This window comes from Dromaius novaehollandiae, chromosome 8, assembly GCF_036370855.1.
Source record: "Dromaius novaehollandiae isolate bDroNov1 chromosome 8, bDroNov1.hap1, whole genome shotgun sequence".
Taxonomy (NCBI): Eukaryota; Metazoa; Chordata; class Aves; order Casuariiformes; family Dromaiidae; genus Dromaius; species Dromaius novaehollandiae.
Genome location: NC_088105.1, coordinates 34231316 through 34256372, shown reverse-complemented (window position 1 = coordinate 34256372; position 25057 = coordinate 34231316). Strand labels below are relative to the sequence as shown.

Genomic DNA, 25057 nt, shown 5'->3' with positions numbered 1-25057 from the left:
TGTCGCGATCGACAGCTAGCGATAGGCATCGATAGTTAGGCACCCCTCTCGCTCTGGATGCCTCCGCGTGGCTACAGAGCAGTGGAGATCGACAGGTTTTGAGGCGGAGGGAGAGGGCTCGCTTTGTCTGCGTGTCGTTATCGCGCGATGCCTGTGGAAATCCATGCTGCGGCAGGGCCCTCGCTGCCGAAAACGGTCAATGTCGATAGGCCTCGGTGCCTGCCAAGAGCAAGAGGGCGCACACAGCGAAAGCTCTGCATGCCTGTGGAGATCGGCAGCTGCGGGTGCCTATCGATAGGCATCGATATCCATCGGCAGCGATATTATCGATGCCGATGGATATCGATGCCTATCGATAGGTGTGGAATTGGACAGGCTTCGATGCCCCTCGATATGGAGAGGAATCGATGGCGAGACTCCTTGGATGCCTAAGCAGACTAGGATGGGCCCTGTCGCAAAAGCTAAAATGCCCGTCGCGATCGATAGGTAGCGATAGGCATCGATAGTTAGGCACCCCTCTCTCTCTGGATGCCCCCGCGTGGCTACAGAGCTGTGGAGATCGAGAGGTTTTGAGGCGGAGGGAGAGGGCTCGCTTTGTCTGCGTGTCGTTATCGCGCGATGCCTGTGGAAATCCATGCTGCGGCAGGGCCCTCGCTGCCGAAAACGGTCAATGTCGATAGGCCTCGGTGCCTGCCAAGAGCAAGAGGGCGCACACAGCGAAAGCTCTGCATGCCTGTGGAGATCGGCAGCTGCGGCTGCCTATCGATAGGCATCGATATCCATCGGCAGCGATATTATCGATGCCGATGGATATCGATGCCTATCGATAGGTGTGGAATTGGACAGGCTTCTATGCCCCTCGATATGGTGAGGAATGGATGGCGAGAGTCCTTGGATGCCTAAGCAGACTAGGATGGGCCCCGTCACAAAAGCTAAAATGCCCGTCGCGATCGATAGGTAGCGATAGGCATCGATAGTTAGGCACCCCTCTCGATCTGGATGCCTCCGCGTGGCTACAGAGCAGTGGAGTTCGACAGGTTTTGAGGCGGAGGGAGAGGGCTCGCTTTGTCTGCGTGTCGTTATCGCGCGATGCCTGTGGAAATCCATGCTGCGGCAGGGCCCTGGCTCCCACAAACGGTCAATGTCGATAGGCCTCAGTGCCTGCCAAGAGCAAGGGGGCGCACACAGCGAAAGCTCTGCATGCCTGTGGAGATCGGCAGCTGCGGCTGCCTATCGATAGGCATCGTTATCCGTCGGCAGCGATATTATCGATGCCGATGGATATCGATGCCTATCGATAGGTGTGGAATTGGACAGGCTTCGATGCCCCTCGATATGGAGAGGAATCGATGGCGAGAGTCCTTGGATGCTTAAGCAGATGAGGATGGGTCCCGTGGCAAAAGCTAAAATGCCCGTCGCGATCGACAGCTAGCGATGGGCATTGATATTTACCTGTGCCTCGTGGTATGGATTCTTATCCCTGTCTAGAGGGAGCTTGAAACTGTTATTTGTCCTTGTTATCTTCACCTTGTGGTCCGCTGAGCAGACCCCTCAATTTTTTTCCAGCGTATAATATTCTCCAGTTTTGACCATCTAAATTCTCAGATACATAAGTAATGTTATTTTCCCAAAAATGTCAAATTTACATGACATTTTATTAAAAAACCTTTTTTTAAAATGTCGTTTGACTAAATATAATACAATGAAATAGCTTCTTTTTACTGCTTTTGTTTATATTGGGTACTAATCTTTAGAAAGTAACAATCTACATGATGATTCCTTTTCTCTTATTGGGAATAAGAGTGATAGAATTGACCCCTATGGCACAAAATGTACTTTAACGAGGAAGGGACTTAACCGAGAGTCAGGCAGATTATGTTATTTATGTTTAGCAAAGGTATTCTTGCTAGAAAATACTTCCAATTTTTCGAATATTTCATATTCCTAATATGTCCTTAGGCAAGGGTTTAGGAGCAGATTGTTAGCATGAAATGGTTTTCTGCAGAGGGAATCAGTTAAGAGAATTTTCTTCTGAAAAGAAGAATGTGGTTAGGAAAGTAAAGAGGATAACATTTAAAATAGGGAAGATTAAAAATGTTCGCTGTGCAATTAGTAAAGCCAGATACATTTTAGAATAAGCAAGAAATCTGAAAACATATTGATGAACAGAGCTGAAAATATTTTTTCCTGCCTCTTTTCCACCCCAAACAACCAGTCAGCCATATTTCCCTACTGTTGCTCACATGGAGTAGCATGTTAGCCAATGAACAATCATATGGAATTAAAGGGGACTTGCTGAGGAGGGAGTTGTGTAGCTCAAGTACAGTAACTATTCAAACCCCAAAATATATTCAACACAAAAATATATATTGAGTTAAAAATATATCTCAATCCATAAAAATTAGCCACTTTTCAGTGATATTTTTGTTTATAAGTATACTTTAGCATTTAGGATAAAGCATGAACTTTTTTTTATTATAATATCTGATGAGATGGTTTTGGATCAGGATAATGTAAAGTCCTAATTTTGTAGTGTGTAAATAAAATGGACAGTCTAACCCTCATCTTTAAAAATCTCGGAATACTTCAAAGGAATCACGCCAATTTAACAATTTAAAAGCACTTAGCAAGTTTTCCCAGTGCTGAACTTCATTTTTATAACCGGTGTGGTTGCTTCTTGAAAAATGCCATTGGCGACAATGTAGCTCTGACTGTGTTTAAAATATTATTGCATGAAATCTACCAGAGGAAAATGAAGCTAAATCTTAGAACCTTATATGTAACTGTGGAAAGAGGTGATAGGCACCAGATGATGAAGGGAAAGTATTAATATGGCTCTTGAATCGCAAAGGAGATGAAGTCCTGGCCATCTGTAGTGTGAGAGGGAGGCTCTAAGTAGCAGCAAGGGGGGCACAACTCTGGGACTCAGACACTTACTGGAAGAGATGGACTAGGCAAGACAAACAGTCAATTTGACTGGATAATAGTGTTTTATGTTGTCTTATTGGTGTATTCATATGTACATGGCTTACTGGTGTGTATTTTATTTTGTGGTAATGACTGAGTCATTTAAAAATGATTCTGAACTGTTGAAAAACTAATTAGATATATGTCATATGTTCTAACCAATTTTTTATCAGAGGCAAAATTTTTTTTAACTTTTCTCTGTGTAGTTACTGTTAGAGTTTATCAGCTATTCATTAAAAGGCATTCCTTTTCATATGTTTTTGGTAGGTAACCTTGGACGCGTGGACCATGTCACAGAGTTTGAGTATGACCTGTTCATTAGACCAGATACCTGTAACCCACGCTTTCGAGTTTGGTTCAACTTCACTGTTGAAAATGTAAAAGAGTCCCAGGTAAGTTCATATTAAATTAAACAGTAGGATGGCTTTAAAAATTGCTTACTCCAGCATATAAGGTATTTTCTTTTGTAAACAAAAAAAAAAGGCCATGCAGGGTTTGTAACTAACAATTTGCTATAAAATATGATTCTGTCCTTTGAATTGTAATAAGTAAAAACAGGTATCACCATGAGTGAATGTCATCATGTTCTTCAGCTACCCGAGACAGGAAATATTTACAAAGAGGAGATAACAGTCGCCACTTAACATGATTTGGATTAGTAACGGCTGATATATATATTTGTGTTAATATATACAAACCAAATAAATGTGTTAATATATGAAGAAGTCCATAATAACCATTCAAATATTATCACTCAAACCTTCATTTAGTGTGCTTAAAACTTAGTGAGGTGGCATCACAGACGTTACTCCAGTACCTTGTAGTAGAGAAGTAACTTGCCAGCCTGACCCTTGTGAAAGATGAGTTTTATCTTTAAATGTGAAACAACTTGATAAGCAACTGTTTCACCCACTTTTAAGTATTGTTTCTTTGATTTAAAAACACCCCATGGGAAAGAAACTTCATCTCCATTTTTTCACTTAAACAACAAAAAATGTTCTGTACCAACTTGCACATTGACAGATCAACAAAGATTTCATTCCACTTCTCACATGTACCTTGTGTATTGTTTTGCCATTCTGTGTTAGTTTATCCTAATCAGATTGTCATTTTTGCTTAATGGAAAAAATGTATTTAGTAAGAGAAAAAAATTGCAGAAGCTTGATATTTGTATTCCTATGAGACTAATATCTTTAAATCCACCACTATACCATTCTTGTTACAACTAGAAATCATGAAATTGTCTATCAGTCTTCCTGGTGCCTGATACTTTATCAGACAGACCCTTCCCCCTGCTGTGCCTTAGTCAACTATGATCAAATTATATAGTCATGAGATTAATGGGAATCTGTCTCAAGGAGGCAAAGAGATCTGGTAGAAAGATATGATATATATCTAGTGCTTACAGGATATTTGTTTTCATGGTTGTCTACATGAAAGAGAATGGTTTCACTATTAAGTTTGACTTGTGAGGTCTGTTTTTACAATGTGTCTTCATATAATCTTTTTTTCATCTCTTCAATTTCCGTTAAAATGAGACCTAGTCTGGAACCTTATTTAGGTCTTTGTACTCATGGACATGGGCAGTATTAGTCATTGCAGCTCAGCTATATTAAATGAATGTTAAAAATTGCTACATCAAACACACTGTATAACCTAGTTTTGCATTTTGATTGTTTTCTTTTATGTTTTACTAGAAAATAATAAAATAAAAATCCATACCACTTAGTATAGCATAAGAGTGTTGCACTGATGCATAAGTATTTTTTACCAGTTTGTGAAAGTACAAATCTTACTAACTTTATACAAAAGTAATTATCTGTATAATATGATATTTATTTTTGATATATAGATGAGGTGGGAGGAAAGTAAATCCATTTTTACAGCCTGGGTCTAGTTTCAGCCGTTTAGGTGAGGGATAAACAGGAGTAGCTACAGTTAGTATTTTTATATATTGTATATATTACATTTCCTTCTTATTGTTCCTCTTTCAACTTCAAATTCTTAAATAATTTACATGGATGTAAAAATGTGTTCAAGATTTTTTTCTTATTATCAGAATCTCTCCAGTCTTGCTTGATATTTCACACTAAAGCCTCTACTCACAAAGAAATTAATTTTAAATATATCGTGAGAAAACATGACACATTCTTTCTTCATCTGACTCTTACTTACAAATATTCCTCTTGTTGCATCAGACCAATCATTGACACACAACAGTGGACAAATAGATAAAAAAGTGAAAGAATAAGAAACAATATAAAGACAACAATCATAGAAGCTTTAGAAACATAGTTGTACTGTATATATTTTTGATTTGCGTTTTCAGATCTATTACCAGGTTGTAGTGCAGTTTTTGCAATGTTATTTAGTGTGCTGTTCTGTGCTATGAATCAAGGAGTGAGAAATGAAAAGAGACCTATTAGATTTTCCTGTCAATCTCACTATCCATGTATTCCAGTCTGATTTTAATTGTCTCAAGCTATGGTGCTTCCACTACTTACATCCAGAAACTCTTCCATGGACTCTGATCTCACTGATGGTGTTGCTTGATATTTAGCCTAAAGCCTTCCTTTATTTAATCCAATTATTCCTAGTTTTAATTCTGCTTAACAGTAACTCCTCTTGATACAAATAAATCCTCTTCATCCTTGGCTAACATTTATATTTCTGTGTATTATCACATTCCTCATCATTTGTCTCTCAGCCTAGCTATCATGTTTAGTTCCTTTAGTCATCTATCCAGTAAAGCACTTTAGCTTTAAGTGTTTAAGTATTTTTCTGCTTTGGGGCCTTCAGACTTTCATCATAAGTGAATCTTTCCAGCCCTTTGATAATTAGCCAAGTTTCCTAGGGAAACAAGGTTTATATGATCACAGTGTCTGTTGTACTTGTCTGCCTAGATTTATGTGTGGCTGCCAATCTTTTTCCTCTCCTTTATTCCTCAATAGCTTTTTAACTCTTGGCCAGTTTCAACCCCAGTGGGCAGAAATTCCTGTAACTTTCAGAAAAGCTGGCTGCCAGATGGGCAGGAGACCCCATTAGTGCTCCCACTGGCAGAAAGGCTGTAGTATGAGATCTTTTCTTATTAAACATCAGAGAATCCACAAAGGAGATGCACAGGACAAAGTAGTTCAGAATTTGCAAAGAATCCAACCATGAAATCCAAATCCAAACTTAATAGTTTTGCTTCTTGCAGAACTTCTTGTTTTTATTCCTCTTCCAGTTCCTTCAATATTTTCTTCAAAATGTGGAACCAAAATTTAATGGTGAATTCTGGGTATGCTAACATCTCAACTTAAGGAGAAGAAACTCTAGCCTCTTTCCTCCACTACTGTCTCACTGTAGGCAACCAAATATTGCAGCAGCCTTTTGTTGTTTTATCGCTATGGAAACTCATGCCTAATTTGTTGTTCACTATGATACATAAGTCTTTTTCAGAATGATTGCTTCCTTCCTCCTGTTCTGTATATGTTAGGTTACTGTTGTGGTACAGTAAGAAGGTCACAGAATAGAATTCAGTTCTGTTGAACAGCAGTGAGAGCACTAATCTTTTTAAAATTCTTTTTATAATTTTATGATAAACGTGTTTTATTTGGTATGCACTTTTTTCCCTACATTCCAGTAGAACTTTTTTTTTTCCCTTGGAAGTGAGTAAATGAACTTCTTCCTTCTTGCAATTTGGACTTCATGCAACATTCATTTTATGTTGTCATTTTAATTTTGCACTTTTTTTAGCCAAGAAATAGCAAAAGAAATAGCTAATAGTTTATATTTCTGGGAAGAAAGAGTCAGCATGTAGAATGCCTGTATGATGTAGAATTTGGCTTTTTGGTCTCCCTATATGGTTTGAGACTTGCAAATCAGTTGTTCTGACAAGATCTGAGCTGTGGATCTCTTTAGTCATTTGTTCAGTGAATTCAATTAACACCAATATTGGAAAGAACAAAAAGAAACTGATATGTTATACGTAAGGGCTATAATCACACAACGATTACTCTTACAATAACCATGAAAGGGAGAATGAAGGAAATAGGATTTGCTGTGGAACACATGGTCTCATGGGCAAAGCCTCCAATTTCTCTAATTATATACATGTCACAGGCTGCTGCTGTCTATTTCTAGATAATGCTCTTTATTGGGCAGGATTTGTTTCCTATTAACTTCAGCCATGGCCCTAACAACACCCTCTACAATTTTGCTAAATTCCATCTCTGTAGAACCGGATATTGGATGGTCAAGTGTCACATCCAGATTGCATTTCAAGTATTTTAAATAGACAGTGCTTCAGGTGCCCAATTACTTCTGGGCTAGAATGTCCTTAAAGGAATTAGTAGGAGCAGTGATTCATTTGAGAATTGGAAAAAAAAAAATGTGTATATATGATAAATTATAAAAATTTGCTAATATACCAGAATTGGAGGCTTTTACAATTGAAAATTGATATTTCTCTTGGGGGCCTACCCGGAAATTGTACTCAAGTAGTAGGCACTCATGTGCCTACTGTAGGCACACTAGAAAAAGATTATCTTGGTCCTGGAAAATTTACTTTTGAGGAATTTGAGAAGAAATATCAGTTGAACACAACAAACTGATGACAGTATTAGAAATATCTCTGGGAAGATTGTAATTACATGAAAAACAGCAACCATATTATACCAGTAGGTAATGCATATCTAGGCTTCACAATGTATTCTGTGTGTATATATATTCTGAACAACTCTGCTATCTGATGAATGATGTTCAGAAATAGTATTTTCACTGAAATTAAAACAAGATTTTTCAACAGAAGGGGTTTCCTAATACTGAAAAAATTGGATTCTATAAGTGTTGATAAATACATTTGGAATTTGTCATCTCAAAGGTACAAAATATATCAATTTGGATAGAGAGGAAGAATGGATATTGGGCAACTAGGATTTGATCTTTATTTACAATTACTGTATCAGTTCAGATCAAGGTTAAAGTAAAAGAACCAAATATTATTTACTTCAAAGGGATTCTTTCAGCAGCTTCAGCTGAAGTTGGATTGACACTACAATTTTGATTTAAGAATACTTTTAGGTTATTATGTTATGTATATGTATGGATCAGGAAAATGGATAGCCTATTCTTCTTTAGAAAATTAGAAAGGATCCAAAGGTAAGAGATAATATTGTATGTGAACATTACTATGAATGCACATGGCTATCATTGATTAAGTTTTCTCTTTTTTGTTGTATACTGTTTTGTAAAATAAAAAGGTTGTAGAATCTCTAGAGTCTTTGTCTGATTATATTTTGAGGAAATAATGATTATGGGGATTGGATTTTGTAGTGTACTCAGGCCTCTTCTTAATGTCCTTACACAATCAAGACAGCCTTAGCAGAGACCTGATTCTTTTTGAGAAATAGAAATGATATTGTTGCAACTGTGATTGTTTAAAGATATAAAAGTGATAAGGTGTATAGGGAGAGATAATGATACATTTTGGGGTTGGGGGAGAAGGAAAGAAAAGCAGGCAAGATTTGAGATGCATAACCACTTTCTTGGTCTCTTTAAGAACTCCTCTGACATAGTTAATTCCTACAGAAGCTGCCTCCCACAGTAAGGTGGAATAAGGATCACATCAAAAGTGGTCTGAAGTTGGAAACATGCTACATTTTTATCTTCTTTTTCCCAAGCAGAGATTTTTCACCTTACTGTCATTTGTTGATTCAAGTTTCCAGTATCAAGGTGCATTATAACATTTTATATTCTTTCCAGCCTCTCATTTTAGATAAATATTTAAATATTTTCTTTATTGTGTATTAAAAGCCATATTGCATTTACCTAGCTTTGTGAGATGTGCAGTGCATTTTTCTATGAAGGAGTATAGTTCTGAAATTTTGAAGACTTCTCTAAACCAATTTTTGACTTGCATTATTTCCTAACCAATCTGAAATATATATATTTTTTGCAGTGTGTTCCATCACACATACCTTCTTACTAAATTACACATAACTCATTCATTGTCGAATAGTTTGGATTAATATTTTATTAATCCTCGTCTGGTTAGCGCCTATAATCTCTCTAAATACCTCTTTATAATAATTTTTGAGGAGAATCTCTGGATTGTTTTAATTTTGTTTTCTTAGGAGGCTCCCAGATGTTACCTATCTTTGCGCAGTCTTGTTATGCTAATATTGAATATGCTGTAAAGGTATCTCTGCCCATTCCTGTATTTTGGTATTTTATTCACCCTTTGCATGGCTTGATATACACTAATCTTTTCTATGTACCCATTTTGTTTTGTCACATTAATTTATTTTGTTTCATCTCTTCTGACACTTTTCTTGAAAATCACCTAATTTTAACAGGCTAAAGATGGATAAACCTATCTGCTATCCAAGCACATTTTATGAATTACAATTTAGAAATTTGAAATGTGGAAGTTTATCACAAATAATCACGTAGGCCTAATAAAGAGTCTGAACAAAGCCACTGTCTTAGATGCTTTCATTGATGTATTTGAATGTATTAAGAATAAGAACTTGATTCCTGGGACTATTTATGTTGAACTGATTTTTATGCTGCATAAAACCATTCTAGAGTAACACAGCAGAATCTTAATGGAACTCTGATTAAGAGGTGTGTCATGTAAGAACATTTGCTTCCAAATCAGAATCTGTAAGCAAAAGACAGGATCTCTGTTGTTAAAGGATGTTCTAAATTTATATTGCTTTTATAAAGTTGGCTTTAAAGAAAGATTTTGGGTAGTCTTTGAAATGTCCTTAGTATCTAGCATACTATGTTGTTTATTGTAGAAAAAAAGGTACAATGTTTTACATTTGCTCTTTATAGAAAATATATATACCTGCCTAATTCCTTTTCCTCTCCTTTTTCTATGCACTTGTTAAGTAGTAAACAATTAAAATGAAATCCAATTTTGTATGAAAACTTTGTGATACAAATTTATATCTATTACTGTTATTGCCAGTAATGTAAAACATGGATAAGAGAAACATAAAAGAAAAACTTTATGCAAATAAACTTTGGGTTATAGAAATGTAACAACATATCAGGATGGGTGAGTTTTAAAGCTGTCTGTGCTGCTTGGTTGATCTACTACCAAAGAAAATTAAATACTGATATTCAAATTTTGTACCAAGTTTTATGGGTAGTTTCGAGCTTTCTCTGTCAGGAATAAAAATCACCAATGCTAAAAAGGAAATGTGTGTGAAAAAAGATTAGAAATCTTTGTATTTGAGCATTTGAGTTCTTGAAGCTTCTCTCAATGAGACTGGAATTACTGACTTTATTCTGTAAAAAAGACAGGAACAGTTGTAAAACAAACATCAGGTGCCTACTGACACAGGCAAAATTGTCATTGATTCCTCCTTGTTTTACAATATTCTCTGGAATTAGTACTTTTAAGCAGTCTGAGAAGAATTCATTTTTTTTAGCTTAGATGAAATGTAAAGACCAAGAAGTTCATGTGAGGCCTAAAAGACATGTTTCGGGAATCATTTGCTGAACCACTCCATGTATCTGACCAGTATAACGCTGAACGTGAATTTTTTTTTTCCTCTTCCTCCCCAAGTTTTCTGCTTCCCTAAATAAAAATTATGAATTCTATTTAGCAATTCCCAAATAAGTATCTATTTATCTGTGTCTGTTTAAGTGCCTGTTTAAGTAGCCTGTTTCTCGGTGATATTGTGAGTGTCTGATATCTCTGAGAAACACTGTGGATACTCCTCAATTTTACCTCTGTTGACTTAATGTGTAGCAACTGGAGTGGAGATATTGAATGTCACTTTTCCAAGAAATCTGATCCCATTCTGCTGATGCCAAAGTCTAACCTAACTATCTAATCATCTTAGCTTGAATTATCAGGCTCTGTCTTTATGCTGTTATCCATCTATTTGATTGAGTAAAATGAATTAATTTAAATTTGTTTCTTAACTCTTGGTCATGAAGGCTCTGAATTTCTGTTTCTTCAAGTACATGTTTGTATGTATTCTTTGCTAGCTCATGTGTTTAAAATTGGTATTGTTCAGTCAATAGTGACTTTTGAGTTTGCACCTATGTCTTGAGAGCAATTGGGCCATTTCCACAAAGTCATAAGGGATTAAATTGTTCTTGTCATCCCCTATTTCCAGCTCATATTGCCATCTTTGGGATGAAACTGTGAATAGCTTTTATTCTCCACTTCCTGTGATTTTAGTATTGATTTAGTTAAATCAGTGTCGACTTTTTATGAAGCTCCCATTTGAGTGATGTTTTTCTTTTGTTTTTAGTTACCAAATAGTGGGTTTCAGTTCTTATGGGTGAACTTAATCAAGATTTAAATTTTGACATTCATCTGAAACAGCTGTGTTCCTCAGTCATTATCATCCAGTGTTTTATTTTGCCTTGGAGAGGGACATGTACTGCAGAAGTGTTGAAGTTATAATTCTGTCTCTAAGGAATATTAAAAAGGAAGGGAAGCTCTCTTCAGACATTTTCTTCTGGACAAATCAGTTTCCTGTCCAGGGAAATAAAGTTAATCAGGATCGGAGAAGGCTTTCACTGGCAATTCTCTAGTGTTTGCTAGCTAGCAAAAATGACAACAGGTGATGCCAATTAAGAAAGTTATATGCTTGGGTTCTTTGAATGTATATTTCACAATCTAGAAGCAGCAAAAATTTGGACTTTCTGTTAGTTTTTGGTTAGTTTCTGTCCTGAAAACATGATATTGGACAACACATTTTAAGGAATTGCAGTTACTAGAAGGTAAGTAGACTATTTTTTATATAGCACATGCTATTCTAAGCCTACTTATAAACCCCAAATGTATCACTGATTTACCTCTGAAATGCAACCTCCTCAGGGTTTGAGTGCAGTGGTTACTTAGGAGAACACAGTATGCATCATTTACAGTTGGACAGCGAGAATACTATGCAGAAACTGCTGAGAAGATTTAGGTAGACAAAATGTGGAAAGTGGCAGTGGATGGAAGTTAAACTACCTTCTAATGTATTTAGTGGCCATAGTATATGAATGTATGCGATTAAAACTGGTCTTTTTCTCAACTGTGAGATGGCATCTCTCTCTGTTCATTGTTCCTAAATGTCAAAAGTAGGTAATTTGTTCAGCAGTTGAGAGTGAAGGAGAAGGATTCTGCCTACTAAATTTAAACACTCCAGTGCCATTCACTCTGGATTTGTTCCATAAGGACCTACATTCCATATGTTGGATATGCTAATGACCCCACAGCCTCACTAACTTCTATATAGGCTTTATATCTGCTGAGCAGAAGTTGTGAAGAATAAACCCATAAAACCTGTCTGATAAGTTAAAATTATAAGTTAAAAGGAGTGGATGACTTGAGTGTCTTGTTCACAGCTAGCCTAACAATGCCACAGTATTTCATACTATCAAACTAAATGGTGAATCTGAAAGATTCAGTATGGATGATTATTTGATAAAAATATATGTAATGCCTAGAACGTGGAATACTTGAAAGAAATTAGAAGAAAGAATCTTTGAGCCGGACTCCTGACTGCATGTTTTGTAAGATCTTATGGGGTCATAGCATGTGGTAATACGGCTCCATTACTTTTGGTAAGGGAAGAGCTTGAGTTATCTGATATGCGTATTAAAAATCATAATGGATTACTTCAAAGGAGCTTTTGAACTTCTCTTAAGTAGCTTGGCTGATCTCTATATTGAATAGTGATATAATTTTGTTGTAAGTCAAAAGTGCATAGGGTTAGAAGATATGTATAGTGACTGAACTAATTATTTATTTACTGAAGAAGCCATATGAAATGTTAATTAAATAAGAAACAAAGTGATGACATTTAAAATAGATTGCATGTTTGTCTCAACATTTAAAAAAAGAAAAATCAATTGAACATACTGCAGTTTTGAAGAAAAATAATGTTGCCATTTTGGAAACTTGTGCCTATATTGGTCATGTATAAAATTAGATTTATAAATGATGATTTTTCTGAGTTGGAAGCCTTTCAAGTACATATAATTTTATTTTGGATCAATAATTTTGTCGTGCTTGGAATAGATTGAAGGTACATGTGAAGCTTTGGTAAGTGCAATATAGTGTGAATCTCCATGAAATTACCCAAAGCTGTCATGACATGTATCATCTTTTAAAAATTAATGAATACAGATAGCTTAGTAGATATAGACAATATTCAGTGTTAGTAAAACAACTGTTGTGCTAATGAAATATTCTTACTTGGCAAGACAGTGTTAAATCCATAAACTTTTTTATTCCAGGTGTCTCTAAGAACATTTCAAATGTCAGTATTTTGTAATTACTGCAAACATACTGTATGCTTCAGACTTAACACTGGTTTTTGCTCATAGGAATCTAATGGCCAGGTGTGTTTAATTTCCTATTATGGTGGCATCTGTCACTCAGAATGTCAAAAATGCATTATAAATGCCATAAACAAAATCAGCACTGTCTATGATGATGTTGATGTCAGTGATGTGACATGCTTTTCTTTCAATTTAAGAACTTTTTATTTATGATTAAATACCTCTCTCCCCCTTCCCTGTGTTAGTTCCAGTGTTAATTGTCTTTTACCAAAATTTGGAGTCATTCTGCTTTTATTATTGAAAAGTATTTACATCGGAATGTGGAAGCATAGAAGAAAAGTAAAAGAAAAAAATGTTCACATTACAGAAATGAATATGATATCTTTTAAAATTTTGTACATTTATTTATTTATTTTTAATCTTTTGCATGCAGAATATCCTATATTTGAACTATGGCAGGTTAAAATACTGTGTAGAGATTGTTGAAGAAGCCTGAAGAGAAAAACAACCCAAAATATGCATACATTAATTCATGTTATTGGGAGGGGAGGGATATCATTTGCTCTTTAAATGACAAGAGAGAAAAAGAAGCTGTTGTGGAATAATTGTAGAAAATTGTCTTTTCCTTCCCACTGAGGAAGTCTGAGAAATGAAGTAGTAGTGGTATTCCATAGGAGGTAATTAGTTTGTACTTTTTCCTCTTTGGAAAGAGCAGTGAAGAAGCTAGTATTTTGGCTGCTGATTGGGGTTATCTGTATTAAGCATAAGCCTCCAATATTTTTTGTCTCCTGTTCTGCTGTTCCCCGTTGGAGGTGGAACTACAGATCTAGATTTTGTAGCGCATTTTCTTCATCATTCTTGTTGTATACAATCTCTGAGTTAAATATATTGGGTTCATTGTGCACAGAGTTTCTTCACATTTCTGATAACTTACAAGTAATGAATAAAAAGGGGAAGGAACTTGAATTCTGATGGTGAAAAAGTTAATACAGACAGGATAAACATAAATTCCCGAAAGCTTGAGAGTTAGTGTTGTGCTATATTGTAGGCAATGAGAGCCTTCCACTTCAGCTCTGTGGAAGCTATCAGGTAGAGCCAAGGAGCTGTGAAAAATGGTAAAACCTTAACTGATCTTGATGTCAGATTCTGGAGGTTATAGGTACTTGAGTGCCACAAAGAACTGGCATTATTTTATTTTTTTGAAAAGACTGTGCATATTTGAGGAAACCTTTTCAGACAGTACTGGTTAATTCCTGTGCACACCAACCAGCAACTCATTTTTAATCCCAGGGTCCAGCACATTGTTTATCAAGTTTCTTTCACACCCAAATGTGACTCAGGGCTTCTGAGTTGAGCTCATATTTTTCTTGGGTTACATGAGAGAATTGTGAGTAACATGTTCTGCTCTTGACTGAACTAGCCTGCTTCACTGAAAGATGGAAGCTTCCCTTCTTCAAAGCATATGGTACAAACGCTGTTTATTCCAGGAGAGCTAGCGGGAGGCTCTAGACGTGGAACTGGAACGGTCCTGTGACACCGTGGGTACTGGTCTAATAATGAAAAGATGAGGAGAAACCAATCCACCGTCATTCTTGCCGTGACTGCTCTGCATCTCTGATTCTCTTCCACTCTTCCCATCCTCCCATCAGCAGCCACTGCAATTGAGTCCATCTGCTCACTTACGACACTGTCCTGTCTTTGGTATTCCTGCAGAAATAAAGAACTGGCATAACAGGTCACACTAAGGATTTGTCTAGTTTTGTATCCTGCTTTGGACAATGATCAGTAACTGCTGCTTAAAAAAATAGTATTTAAAACCCAGGAAAATGTAGAATAATCCATTCTTTCAGCTCCTGGTATCAGTAGTATAGGAAAAACTGATGTATATGGACCTCACAAATCACAGGACAATCCTGGTGCCTTGCAGGCCAGCCTGACACTTTCCTCTCACACCAGGCACACTGGCACACCAGGCACATGGCTTTTACCACTCAAAATTATGTACAGGCTGTCAGAAGTCACTGGATTCATTGGTTCAGCTGCCTCCAGATTGATGTTTTTAACAGGCATAGGTGGATCCTATGAATTGTCTCACCCTTTTCTGATCTGATTATACTTCCTTTTTTCTCATAGCAATGAGTGCTGCAGCTTAATTATGCAGTTTGTGTAAAAATAATTTCCTTTGCTCTGTTTTAAATATGCTGGTTAATATTTAATATCATTTTTGTGTTATGAGAAAGAATAGATAATTTTTCTCTGCTCACTTTCTGAATACATTTGTGATTTTATGAACTCCGATCATTTTTCCCCTTACTCATCCAGTTTATCCAAGTTGGAGAATTTTAGTCTATTTAGTCTTCTCATCTATTTTTACCAGTAATTTTGAGGGCAGATAAAGAGAACATTATCTGGGAAAAAAACAGATATAAAATGGCCCATCAAATTTAACTTTGTATAAAAAATATTTTAATTTTTATTTTTGTCATTAGGATCTCAAATTAGCACTTGTCTCTTCTATGATAGAACGAGATAGTAAATCTCTCACTGATTTCAGTGGGAGCCAAGTTCATACAGTGTTGAATGCTCCTGAAAATCAATCACATCCTATTTTGTCACTAAATATTTTGTCCTGTTGCTGTACTACTTATAAATATATGTGTAAAGTGTTGGAGGAATCAAGCTTTAAGTTACGAAGGAAGGAAAGAAAAATGTAGCCATGGTTTGTAGCTAGTTCTTTTTTTTTTCTTTTTCTTTTTTCTTTTTTTTTAAAACATTAATGGAAACTGGAAGATTCTTCTGCACTGTATTGGTGACCTGCCATACAACAATAGGTATAGTTGAATAATTGTTTCTGCAGCAAAAATCCTTTACCCTTCCAATTGAAAAGGCTATGAAACCTTGTGTAAAGCAAGGGAGTGAGCAAGTTTTCACTTTTAGAAGTGAAGAAAAATAACACTGGGTTTCTGTATTAACCCTCAAAATAGAGCTACTGGATTTTTGATACATAATACCATATCATTAGCTGATTATAATTTACCAGTGCTTAACTGAGTGCCATTTGCCATTTACACCAGGTTTGGCTCTGGTGTCTAAGCCCTAGAAAATGCCTGCTGCTCCACCACTGCTCATGATGGTTCTGATAATTTTTTTGCAAACTGAGATGCTCCATGGAAGCTTCTAATTTTCATAGTAGCACTACCATGATGGACTGTAGCTCATTACTGTAAACCAATGGCAGCTGTTAATACTATTACAGGCAGAGACTTTTTTTTTAAGGGAAACGTTAGCCAGTGACTGGTAGATTTCTGACACAGTATTACATAAAGCTTCCTGTTAGCAAGGAGAGCAAAGAGAAATGGATTTGAACCCATTAGTATCAGAATTAAGTGTCAAAAAGCTGGAGCAGAGTTCAATTTATTTCTGCAATAAAGTGTAAGCTAGAGATTGACTTGACAATTATTTTACCATACATTGCTCTGGTTGTTGTGAGATGACTATTCCAACATCAAATCATCTTGTTTGGACATCTTTTACTAAATAATATGCTAGTCTAAGTATGTATTATGTTATGTAGGAGCTAAAATTTGAAGGTTTCTCAAGTAGAAATGAGTTTTTTTATTACTATTTTTACTAAAGGATGTATATACAGTGAAACTTATTCAGTGTAGTTCTAAAACAACTGCATGCATTTCTGTTATATCTAGTGTATGGTGTTGAATATAGTTTATGTTGTTATTGAAAGGATAATCTTTCTGAACCTTTTAGTAGCTTTGAATAAGCAATACAAATAATCTGCCCCAGAATATTTGTCTTCTCTAAGCCAGTAACTCAGCAGTATTCTTGTTTCTCTTTCAGTCTCCTTTTCTCTAATAATTTTCCAAATTGAGTGACAAAAAATTAGATAACTGCTTTCTTATGGTTTTAAACTATGAAGAATGTTTTTATCAGCGTTTTTGCACATTTTATATATTTTGCCTCCAACTGACCACTGATATTCGTAAGTTCAGATCCATAACCTTGCACATCTTACCTGGCACTTGTTGGAATGGCAAATCTGACTGTACATTTCCTTTCTAAAAATGGTGAACTTCTAGAGCATACCTATTACATTTTCCAGTTTGTGTAGCATAATTTTTTTTGAAGAGAGTTGCATCCATTGTTCTCATATTATACTCTGAACTCCTGCATCAAATGTTATACAAAGCACTTCTATTTATTAAAGCTTTTTTAAAAAAGTAATATATTACACTGGGATGCAGATTCTCATAGCAGATTGGCTTCCATACACCTCTGCACACTTGAATGTAAGATCATTTTGTACTTGGGTGTACAGCAGGAAGCTGAATGCTTCTTGAGTTGCTTTTTTTTTTTTTTTTTTTTAAATGCCTATATTCCAATCTTCTGTGAACCCTGTGGGCAGAACTAATCCAAACATAAGAGGACTACACGATATTGTGAGATTCATGGTAGGACGTGTTTGCCTCTGAAAACTTAAGTCCTGCCCCAGAATGAAGATACTGATGCTGAGTACCCCCAGTGTTAGATTTAGAATTGCCTTAATAGCTAGATTAAACAGAATATCCTTCCTGGCAGGCACGTGGAATGGCAATTCCATGGGTTTGGAATAGTGAGGATCCAATTACAATAGCTGTTCGCTGTGGGCCCTCCCTTCCCTTTGGCTGCAAACTTGGTGAACAAACTTAATACAGTTACCTGCTTAAGTGGATGGTTATTTTACATGAATTCCAGTTGTGGGTTGTTATTTTTTTTTTTTTTAACTAACTAGTTTGAGTAATACATAATTTATTTTACTCACTTAAAGCCTGCTTATTATAAAAATCAGCCTATATAAGAAGAGATTCTATGTATGCAGGAAGAGAATTTATTTTTGGCCAGGAATTTCTCATGCAAAAATACAAATGAATATTCTAAATGTAAATGTTTGGTTAGATTATTCTTCAGAGACACATATTGATTTCTGTTGTCATCCTTCAGTGAAATTTAGTGTAGATTACTAGGAAATCCTTTCCAATGCATACTTAAAAAAAAAAAAAAAGTAAAATATGATTTCCTTGTGAGTCAGTGAAAAGGGACAGAGTGAATGTTAAAAAAAAACAACTGTATTTACTCTGTTTTCACCAATATAACAGTCAAATTTTAGCTTTTAGAGAATTACTTATTTGATGCTTGTGGTGTACAGGTCCATATTGTGCTTGATGTAAAAAGTATATTTTCTAATTCATAACTGAGCATAAAACAAAGCTTTGCACTTCCTGATTTTTCTTTGTTGCTCTAAATGTAGGCTCTTTCACTGTGTCAAGTGTGTAATTTTGCAACTCATACTATTCTAACATGCTAGTAATATGAGAGTTGTGGTCAGCTGTGCGTAATGGCAGAGTTTGATCCTAAAATATATTCCATGTAGTTTTCTGATAGAACTAAAATGCATGAATTGTTGAATATTATAGTGAGTTTGATAATTGTGGATTATCCTAATTTTAAACTCTAGCTGTAAAAATTTTGTTCTACAAATACAATACTATTTCTATAAAAGTAGTTTCTCTTCCTTGTTATTTAGAAGGGACAAAATGCATTTTCATAATTCAGTCAGAATTAAGAAGATTTAAAAATTATATATATAGTTTTATAGCTAGCTAGGAAAACATTAAGATTGTTAGGTCTTAGTTACTATAATTTTGGGGGGTTTACTAGAAGATTATAGAATAGGAGAACATTCATAAATTATTTCAAAAGAACTTTGGAAATCTCGAGTATCTGACAGCTGTTTTTTTTCCTAAATATTCATCAGAAGTTTTAGATAATTTCATTTTAATTAAAAACAAAGAAAATGCAGTCACTTGTAAATAATTTGATTAATATTATCTTTTGCCTCTCTGTTCTGCTAGTTATAATCACTTGTGTATAGAGTTTTATATAAGAAATTGAATAAATGAAATGCCATCATTCCTATGCAAAAGTAAGAGTGAAAAATATGCGACACAACCAGGTCACAGCAGAATCACATATCATGAAATAAAGAAAGAAAACAGCTGTAATATGTTGGAAAGGAATGTTGGTCTTTTGTAGGTCAGCTATATTTTTAACCGGTACTGATTGTATGAGTAGTCATTAAAGAGGGTATTTTAAAACTTACATAATAATTTTATGTCTTGCAAGCAGTGTTAGGTATCAGTGTCAAACTATTGGGTACTAATGAATGATAATAAATATCAAAATCGTCTAAGAACTTGTAACAAATTGCATTTGATAGCTACAAAATCTGAACAGTTTTAAAAACCTGAACAGTTTTAAAAATCGTGACAGTGGTATTGTTAACCTGCTTTAATTTGTTTTGTAAATGGTTTAAAAACTATTAATGTCATGTCACTTAAAGTACTGCCAATAAATGTTTGGTTTAACAAATATATTTTAATATATAGGAGATGACACTGCAACTTTACTCTGCATTACTGCATTGTAATAAGACTTAAATCACAATTTATATCTACTGCTGTGCTGCTTCTGTAGATAATAATAAGCATACAGATTTGTAAGCAAAACTCTTTGCTTCTGTACTTTCAAGGGAACAATGATGCTTGTGCTTGTTTATGGTTAGCAGTAGAATTACAAATATTAAAATTATACATCTATGTATTTATATTTTCTCAGAATGCTTCAGAGTGTTTGGAATTTGACTTTTTATGATCTCTCTCTGATGTACTTCAGAGAAACAAAGCAGAAAAACTTTGGGGGAAAAGTATCAATCTTTGCGGTAAAACTGGCTTTATAAAAAGCCAAACAAGCCCAGACATTTTAATGTAATTTTCTCCTGACTTAAACAATCTTAATTTTATCACTTTGGCAAACTGTATTCCTTTGCATGAAGTATGTGCGGGAATTCTGAATTTGCATTTTCATTAGATTTAGCATTCAGCACCTAATGCCATAAATTTGTTTTTGAAACTCTTTAATTCCCCTGAGTGTTCCAACATATTGAATGCTATTTGCTTTGCATTATGTTGGCAGCAAACCTGCAGTGAAAATGCTGTCAATATATATTCATAGCTAACATTGTTAACTAAAAGCAATATTGTTTTTCTATTGTAAGCTGTCACAAATGTTTGGCACCCTGTTGTGTAAGCCAAAAAAATGTCAAAGAAAGGAGTGAACATTTTTGGAAGAAAAGTACAGTGATAGTGTCAAGTTTTCTGCATTAAAATACATTCCTGTTTGTACCGACCTTTACAAATTATAAAAATTGTGTTTTTGTAGTAATGTAAAGTTAGAACGTTGTGAGAGCTTGCATGCTGTTACCCATATTATATTAAATGACAGGAGCATAGTAAATGATACAGCCATTTTGCTTTCAAATAAAATGAAATACTTATCTAGTTGTAAAATGTTTTCTACTGAAACCAAGGATTATTTAATAAAAGATGTACTATATATGTGGAAAATGAAGTATTTTGTATTTTACTTGATTTTGTAGATGAAGTGTATAATTAACAAGAACAACTTCAAAGATTTTAGCATTTTGCTTATACTTGTGTATACACTGATTTTGTTTATTTAAGTTGATGTTTCCTTTTCCCAATTATTCTTTTCTGCAGAAATTGTTATAAGTTTTGCATGTACGTTATAAGAACGGGTCAGAATAAAGTACTTCAGAGAACTTCTGTGGGGAGAAATGAGTGTAAGAATAAATAAATAAAAAAAAAAGTCTACCACAAGAATAGTCATGTTAGTGCTAATGAATAATAAATGCCCATAAGTTAAAATAAGACAAATGGAAATTTTTTGTGCTACTTTTGCAAATATGTTAAGCCAGAGAGCTTGTGACCTGAGCAGTTTAAATAGAAACTTCTAGCTGAGGCAGTCAAACGGGCACAGTGTGAGGTTCCATTGCCACAAGCTAACTGGTACCAGTACAAAATTCAGCTGATAACTATGGAGAGCAGTGGGAAAAATGAACTCCAGCCCTGTGCGTGCCTCAGACTGAAGTGTCACAGCTGTACAACGATGCAGGTTTTCTAGTACTCTCATCTGTCCAAGGTAACATTTTTCTATAATCACTTAGAAAAGATTAATCCAAAATCAGAACAGTGGATTACTGGAAAACCCACAAGTGTTCTCATTCATGACAGTTTGTGTCAGTCCTTAGAAAACTATGCCCTGTTTTCTGAACTTACTGAATCATAATGTGTTAAATTTAGAAAACTTTTGGGAAAACCTTAATACATTGAGTGTTCAGTGTAATGTCCAAAAAGAAACCTGAATATTCTAATCCATTGTGCAAATACAATCACTGGTAAGACTAGCTGACCACTTTATTTCCTCCAGCAATATATTGGTGATACATGATAATACATGTTATCTTCTATGATATTGGCACATATCTCAAATACATACCAACAGATTGCACTGCACAAAAATTTAGCTATTCCTTGCAGGTGATTTCACTCCTCTGTTTTACAATAATCTTCTCTGTTTTCTGTACTGATATCTACTCTGCTAGGGGAATTCAGGTTCCGCAAGTGATTTCACGTGGTCCTTCTTATGGACTCAGTCTTTTCAAACATTTTCTGAGAAGTGCAAAATAACCTCAGTTTCCGTAGACTTTGAGATTTCAATACAATTAGCACCTTGGAAAACTGGCCTGTGTATTCACTTGCGCCAACCTCTATACATTTGCTAATGTACTTTTAAATAAGATTGCATAAACCTTCAGAGCTCCCTGCAGTGGTAATGGAACAATATATGACAGTAGCATAATTGAAGTATACACTGCAAATATCTAAACATCACAAGACATTTCAAAGTATGACAAAGTTTGACATTATTATACTTTTTATCATCTGCAGTAAAGAAAGTAAAAGAGAGTTTCTGTTCCTGTGTAGAGCCCAACTCTCTGGGATCATGTTCCTATGTCCATTCTGAAAAGACACAGGGAGATACCACCCATAAATTCAGTACTTCTGTGATCCTTGCAAAAGAGGAGCTACTGTCAATAATTACTTTTCTCTCAGCAATTGTGAATATGCTAGATGCCTTAAAACAAGTAATCTGAGGCGCAAGTAACAGAAATATCAAAGAATAAGGGCTCATACTGATGGTTCCGTTTTCACTGATGTTCTTCACTTACTCCTACAAACTGTTTTGAATTTGTGCTAAATACTTAAAATGCTTTTCTAATGGAAAAGATGGTGTTTGTTATTCACTTTATAAAGTCATCTTATTTTGGAAAGACAGACTTAAACCTGACTATATTCGTTTTCCACAAAGGTGTAATCTCATATCCTAGAATGTTTAATTCCTGTACAGTTATGAAGTGAGGGTGCCTTCTCTCAGCTCATCCTACAGGAAAGCTTCTGCCTTCTCAGCATGGTTGAGGAATGCGCCTTTGGAGAATTTTCAGAGGCATTTGGGAAGTTTCTTTTAGAAAGTCATGTGTTATATTATCTGGTTGTTGGATTTCCACCCTTTTCTGCTGTTGTTAAAGTTACTTTTTATTGTTGCTTTTAATATGTATTGTGCCTATCCTCCTTCTTCACCTTTTATAGTTTTTGCTCCTGATCTGTTAGATATGAATGTGATGCTGAAGCAAGAATGAAGATATGCAAGCAGAGTTATTAATCATGCACAAATCTTTGTTTCTTTGGCTTTTCCACTTGTTTTCCTTCCTGATGCCTCATTGTTATGTAGAATAAAACTATGTCTTTCTTTTTTATGCTTGACAGTTTAGACCTTAAAATGATGACGGGCTTTTTCCTGTGTCCTTTGAGAAGCGATGTCACAGAAAGGAGCAAGACTTCTGATAACTTTTCTCTGGTGGCTAAAATTATGCTTACACCTGTTCAGGGATTTATACTTGGGAAAGGTTTAAAGACTCCTCCATGATGAGTTACTCGCTTTTTCTACTAGAAGAAATGACTCAGAATTCGCCTGTGGGTGGCTATTGCAACAGTGGAGCAGGAAGACTGAGAAATTAATAAAGTAAATAAGAACAACAGTAAATATAGACCAAAACATCCTCATTTACTGTAGGAAATAAGAGAGGAACAGTATTAAGGCACACAGATGAAACAAACCAGCACTTATCCACGGTGAAATCTATAAAATGTCTTCGATTGCTCAAGGGATCTTTAGATATAGCATTATTTTCTCTATCTTATGGATGACTTGACCACCTCCGCTATGAATTTTTCATGATTTTCCTGACCCAGCAGCTCTTGCCTGTGGAGAGAGTAATACCGTATTGATTTGGGTGTTAGGTTTCTGCCTTTTTTGCCACAACAGGATTTTTGTAGCCTAGAAACCTCAATCCCTGATTACTCATTAGAGACTTGAACAACTTTTCTTAGATCTGGAATGTAAAAGAAGAATCACTTGGTTACTTTTGTCATACGTAGCCTTTGTAGTGGAATTTCAGCTCATCTCAATAATGAGCGTCATAGTTATTAAACTTTCCTAATTGAATGGGCACTGCGAGGCCTTCAGATGGTAAAGATACAGTTGTCTGTTTAACAATTAGTGTGTTTGCCGCAGAGTTGTGTTGGTGAATGTGCTTATTTAGGAGCAAACCACAGAACAGCAGAATAACTAGGGGCCTGTCCTCCTGCTTTCATCCTGGCATTGATGTCTTAGTGACTTATTTGCTGTGCCTCTCAGGCATATTAGAAAATTGAAAAGAGGCCATGATGTTGCTATTTCTCATTTAAACTGCTTTTTTTTTTTTTAAATAAAAAATCCGTATCTTACATCCTCTGAAAACTTATTCTCAGCATTGCCATGGAAACAAGATTTTTTAAAAGGGACTTAACTGAAATTTAGAAGCAGTTTTTATTTCTTTGTGATTCATACTTCATAAAAATGCAAATGTCACACTAATACATGTTTTACCTTAATATTTTATACTACCATTTAGTCTTAATTGGTCTAATGTTTTTCTTAATTAAATTTTGAGCTTCTTTGAATGACTTTAAAATTGTACCGCGGACCTATCAAGCTTTAAATTTTGACTGTGTGACACACAATTTAAGATACTGTCATAGAGGAAAATCAATCATTTCAACTTGTAATCACAAGCACAACAAAAGATTTAAAAGATTTAAAAAGCTTTTTGTCCTGACTGGAAATTTCTTGGCCTTTATAATCTTCATTTACAGTGAAGTATCACAGCAAAGAGCATTTTATCATTTCTGTTTCTTTGTTTTTCACTTTACTCCATCCAGCTATGTAAAGTTCTTTAGGGAATAAATTATTCTGTTCTCCTAAACACAGCTTTTATTCATTGATCTTTTTTAAGAAGGATATTTTGCTTCTCCAAAGCCACAGTATGTGTTTTGATATACACATATACTTACCTCAACATGTGTAAATAAACTACATCAATTTAACATTATATGTGGGTATAAATGTGCAGCTGTTAATGTGAGTTTGCAAATGAAAAGATATTTGGCGTTCTCCTCAGAGTACCTATTTGCTCAGACCTCACATAACACAGCATTTGCCGTTTTAGAATGAAGATTAAAACCATTAGAGTAGGGATCTCATTGATCAGGACTGAAATGCAATGGTAATGTGGAACAGCAAGCCTACGTGGCTTTTGCTCTCAGTATGCTTGGCTGAAGGAACACTAAGGTACAGCCTGAATATACCCGTGTGCTTGTTTACCTTTGACTGGTTTAAAAAGGTAGCTTAGCTAAGGCAGTACACAATTTTGATTTAAAAAACTGAGCTTTATTAATTTAATTTATATTGGGCGTAAATTCAATTTAAAAATTCTACATATGTTTTAGTTTTTTTT

General features: G+C 35.2%; 1 protein-coding gene across 2 annotated transcripts in view; it reads left to right on the top strand.

Annotated features, from left to right (window-relative positions):
- Positions 1-24433, top strand: part of LOC112985319 (cytosolic carboxypeptidase 6-like) — a 466228-nt gene extending 441795 nt beyond the window's left edge. Inside the window, exons 3-4 of one of the 2 annotated variants that reach the window (XM_064516188.1) lie at positions 3235-3359; positions 22989-24433. In XM_064516188.1, the coding sequence (XP_064372258.1) occupies positions 3235-3359; positions 22989-23000 (137 nt within the window). In that variant the 3' untranslated portion in view covers positions 23001-24433. Of the gene's footprint in view, positions 1-3234; positions 3360-14738; positions 15948-22988 lie in introns of those variants that run through there. The other variant, XM_064516189.1, reaches the window with a different exon arrangement.
- Positions 24434-25057: the final 624 nt, after the last annotated feature.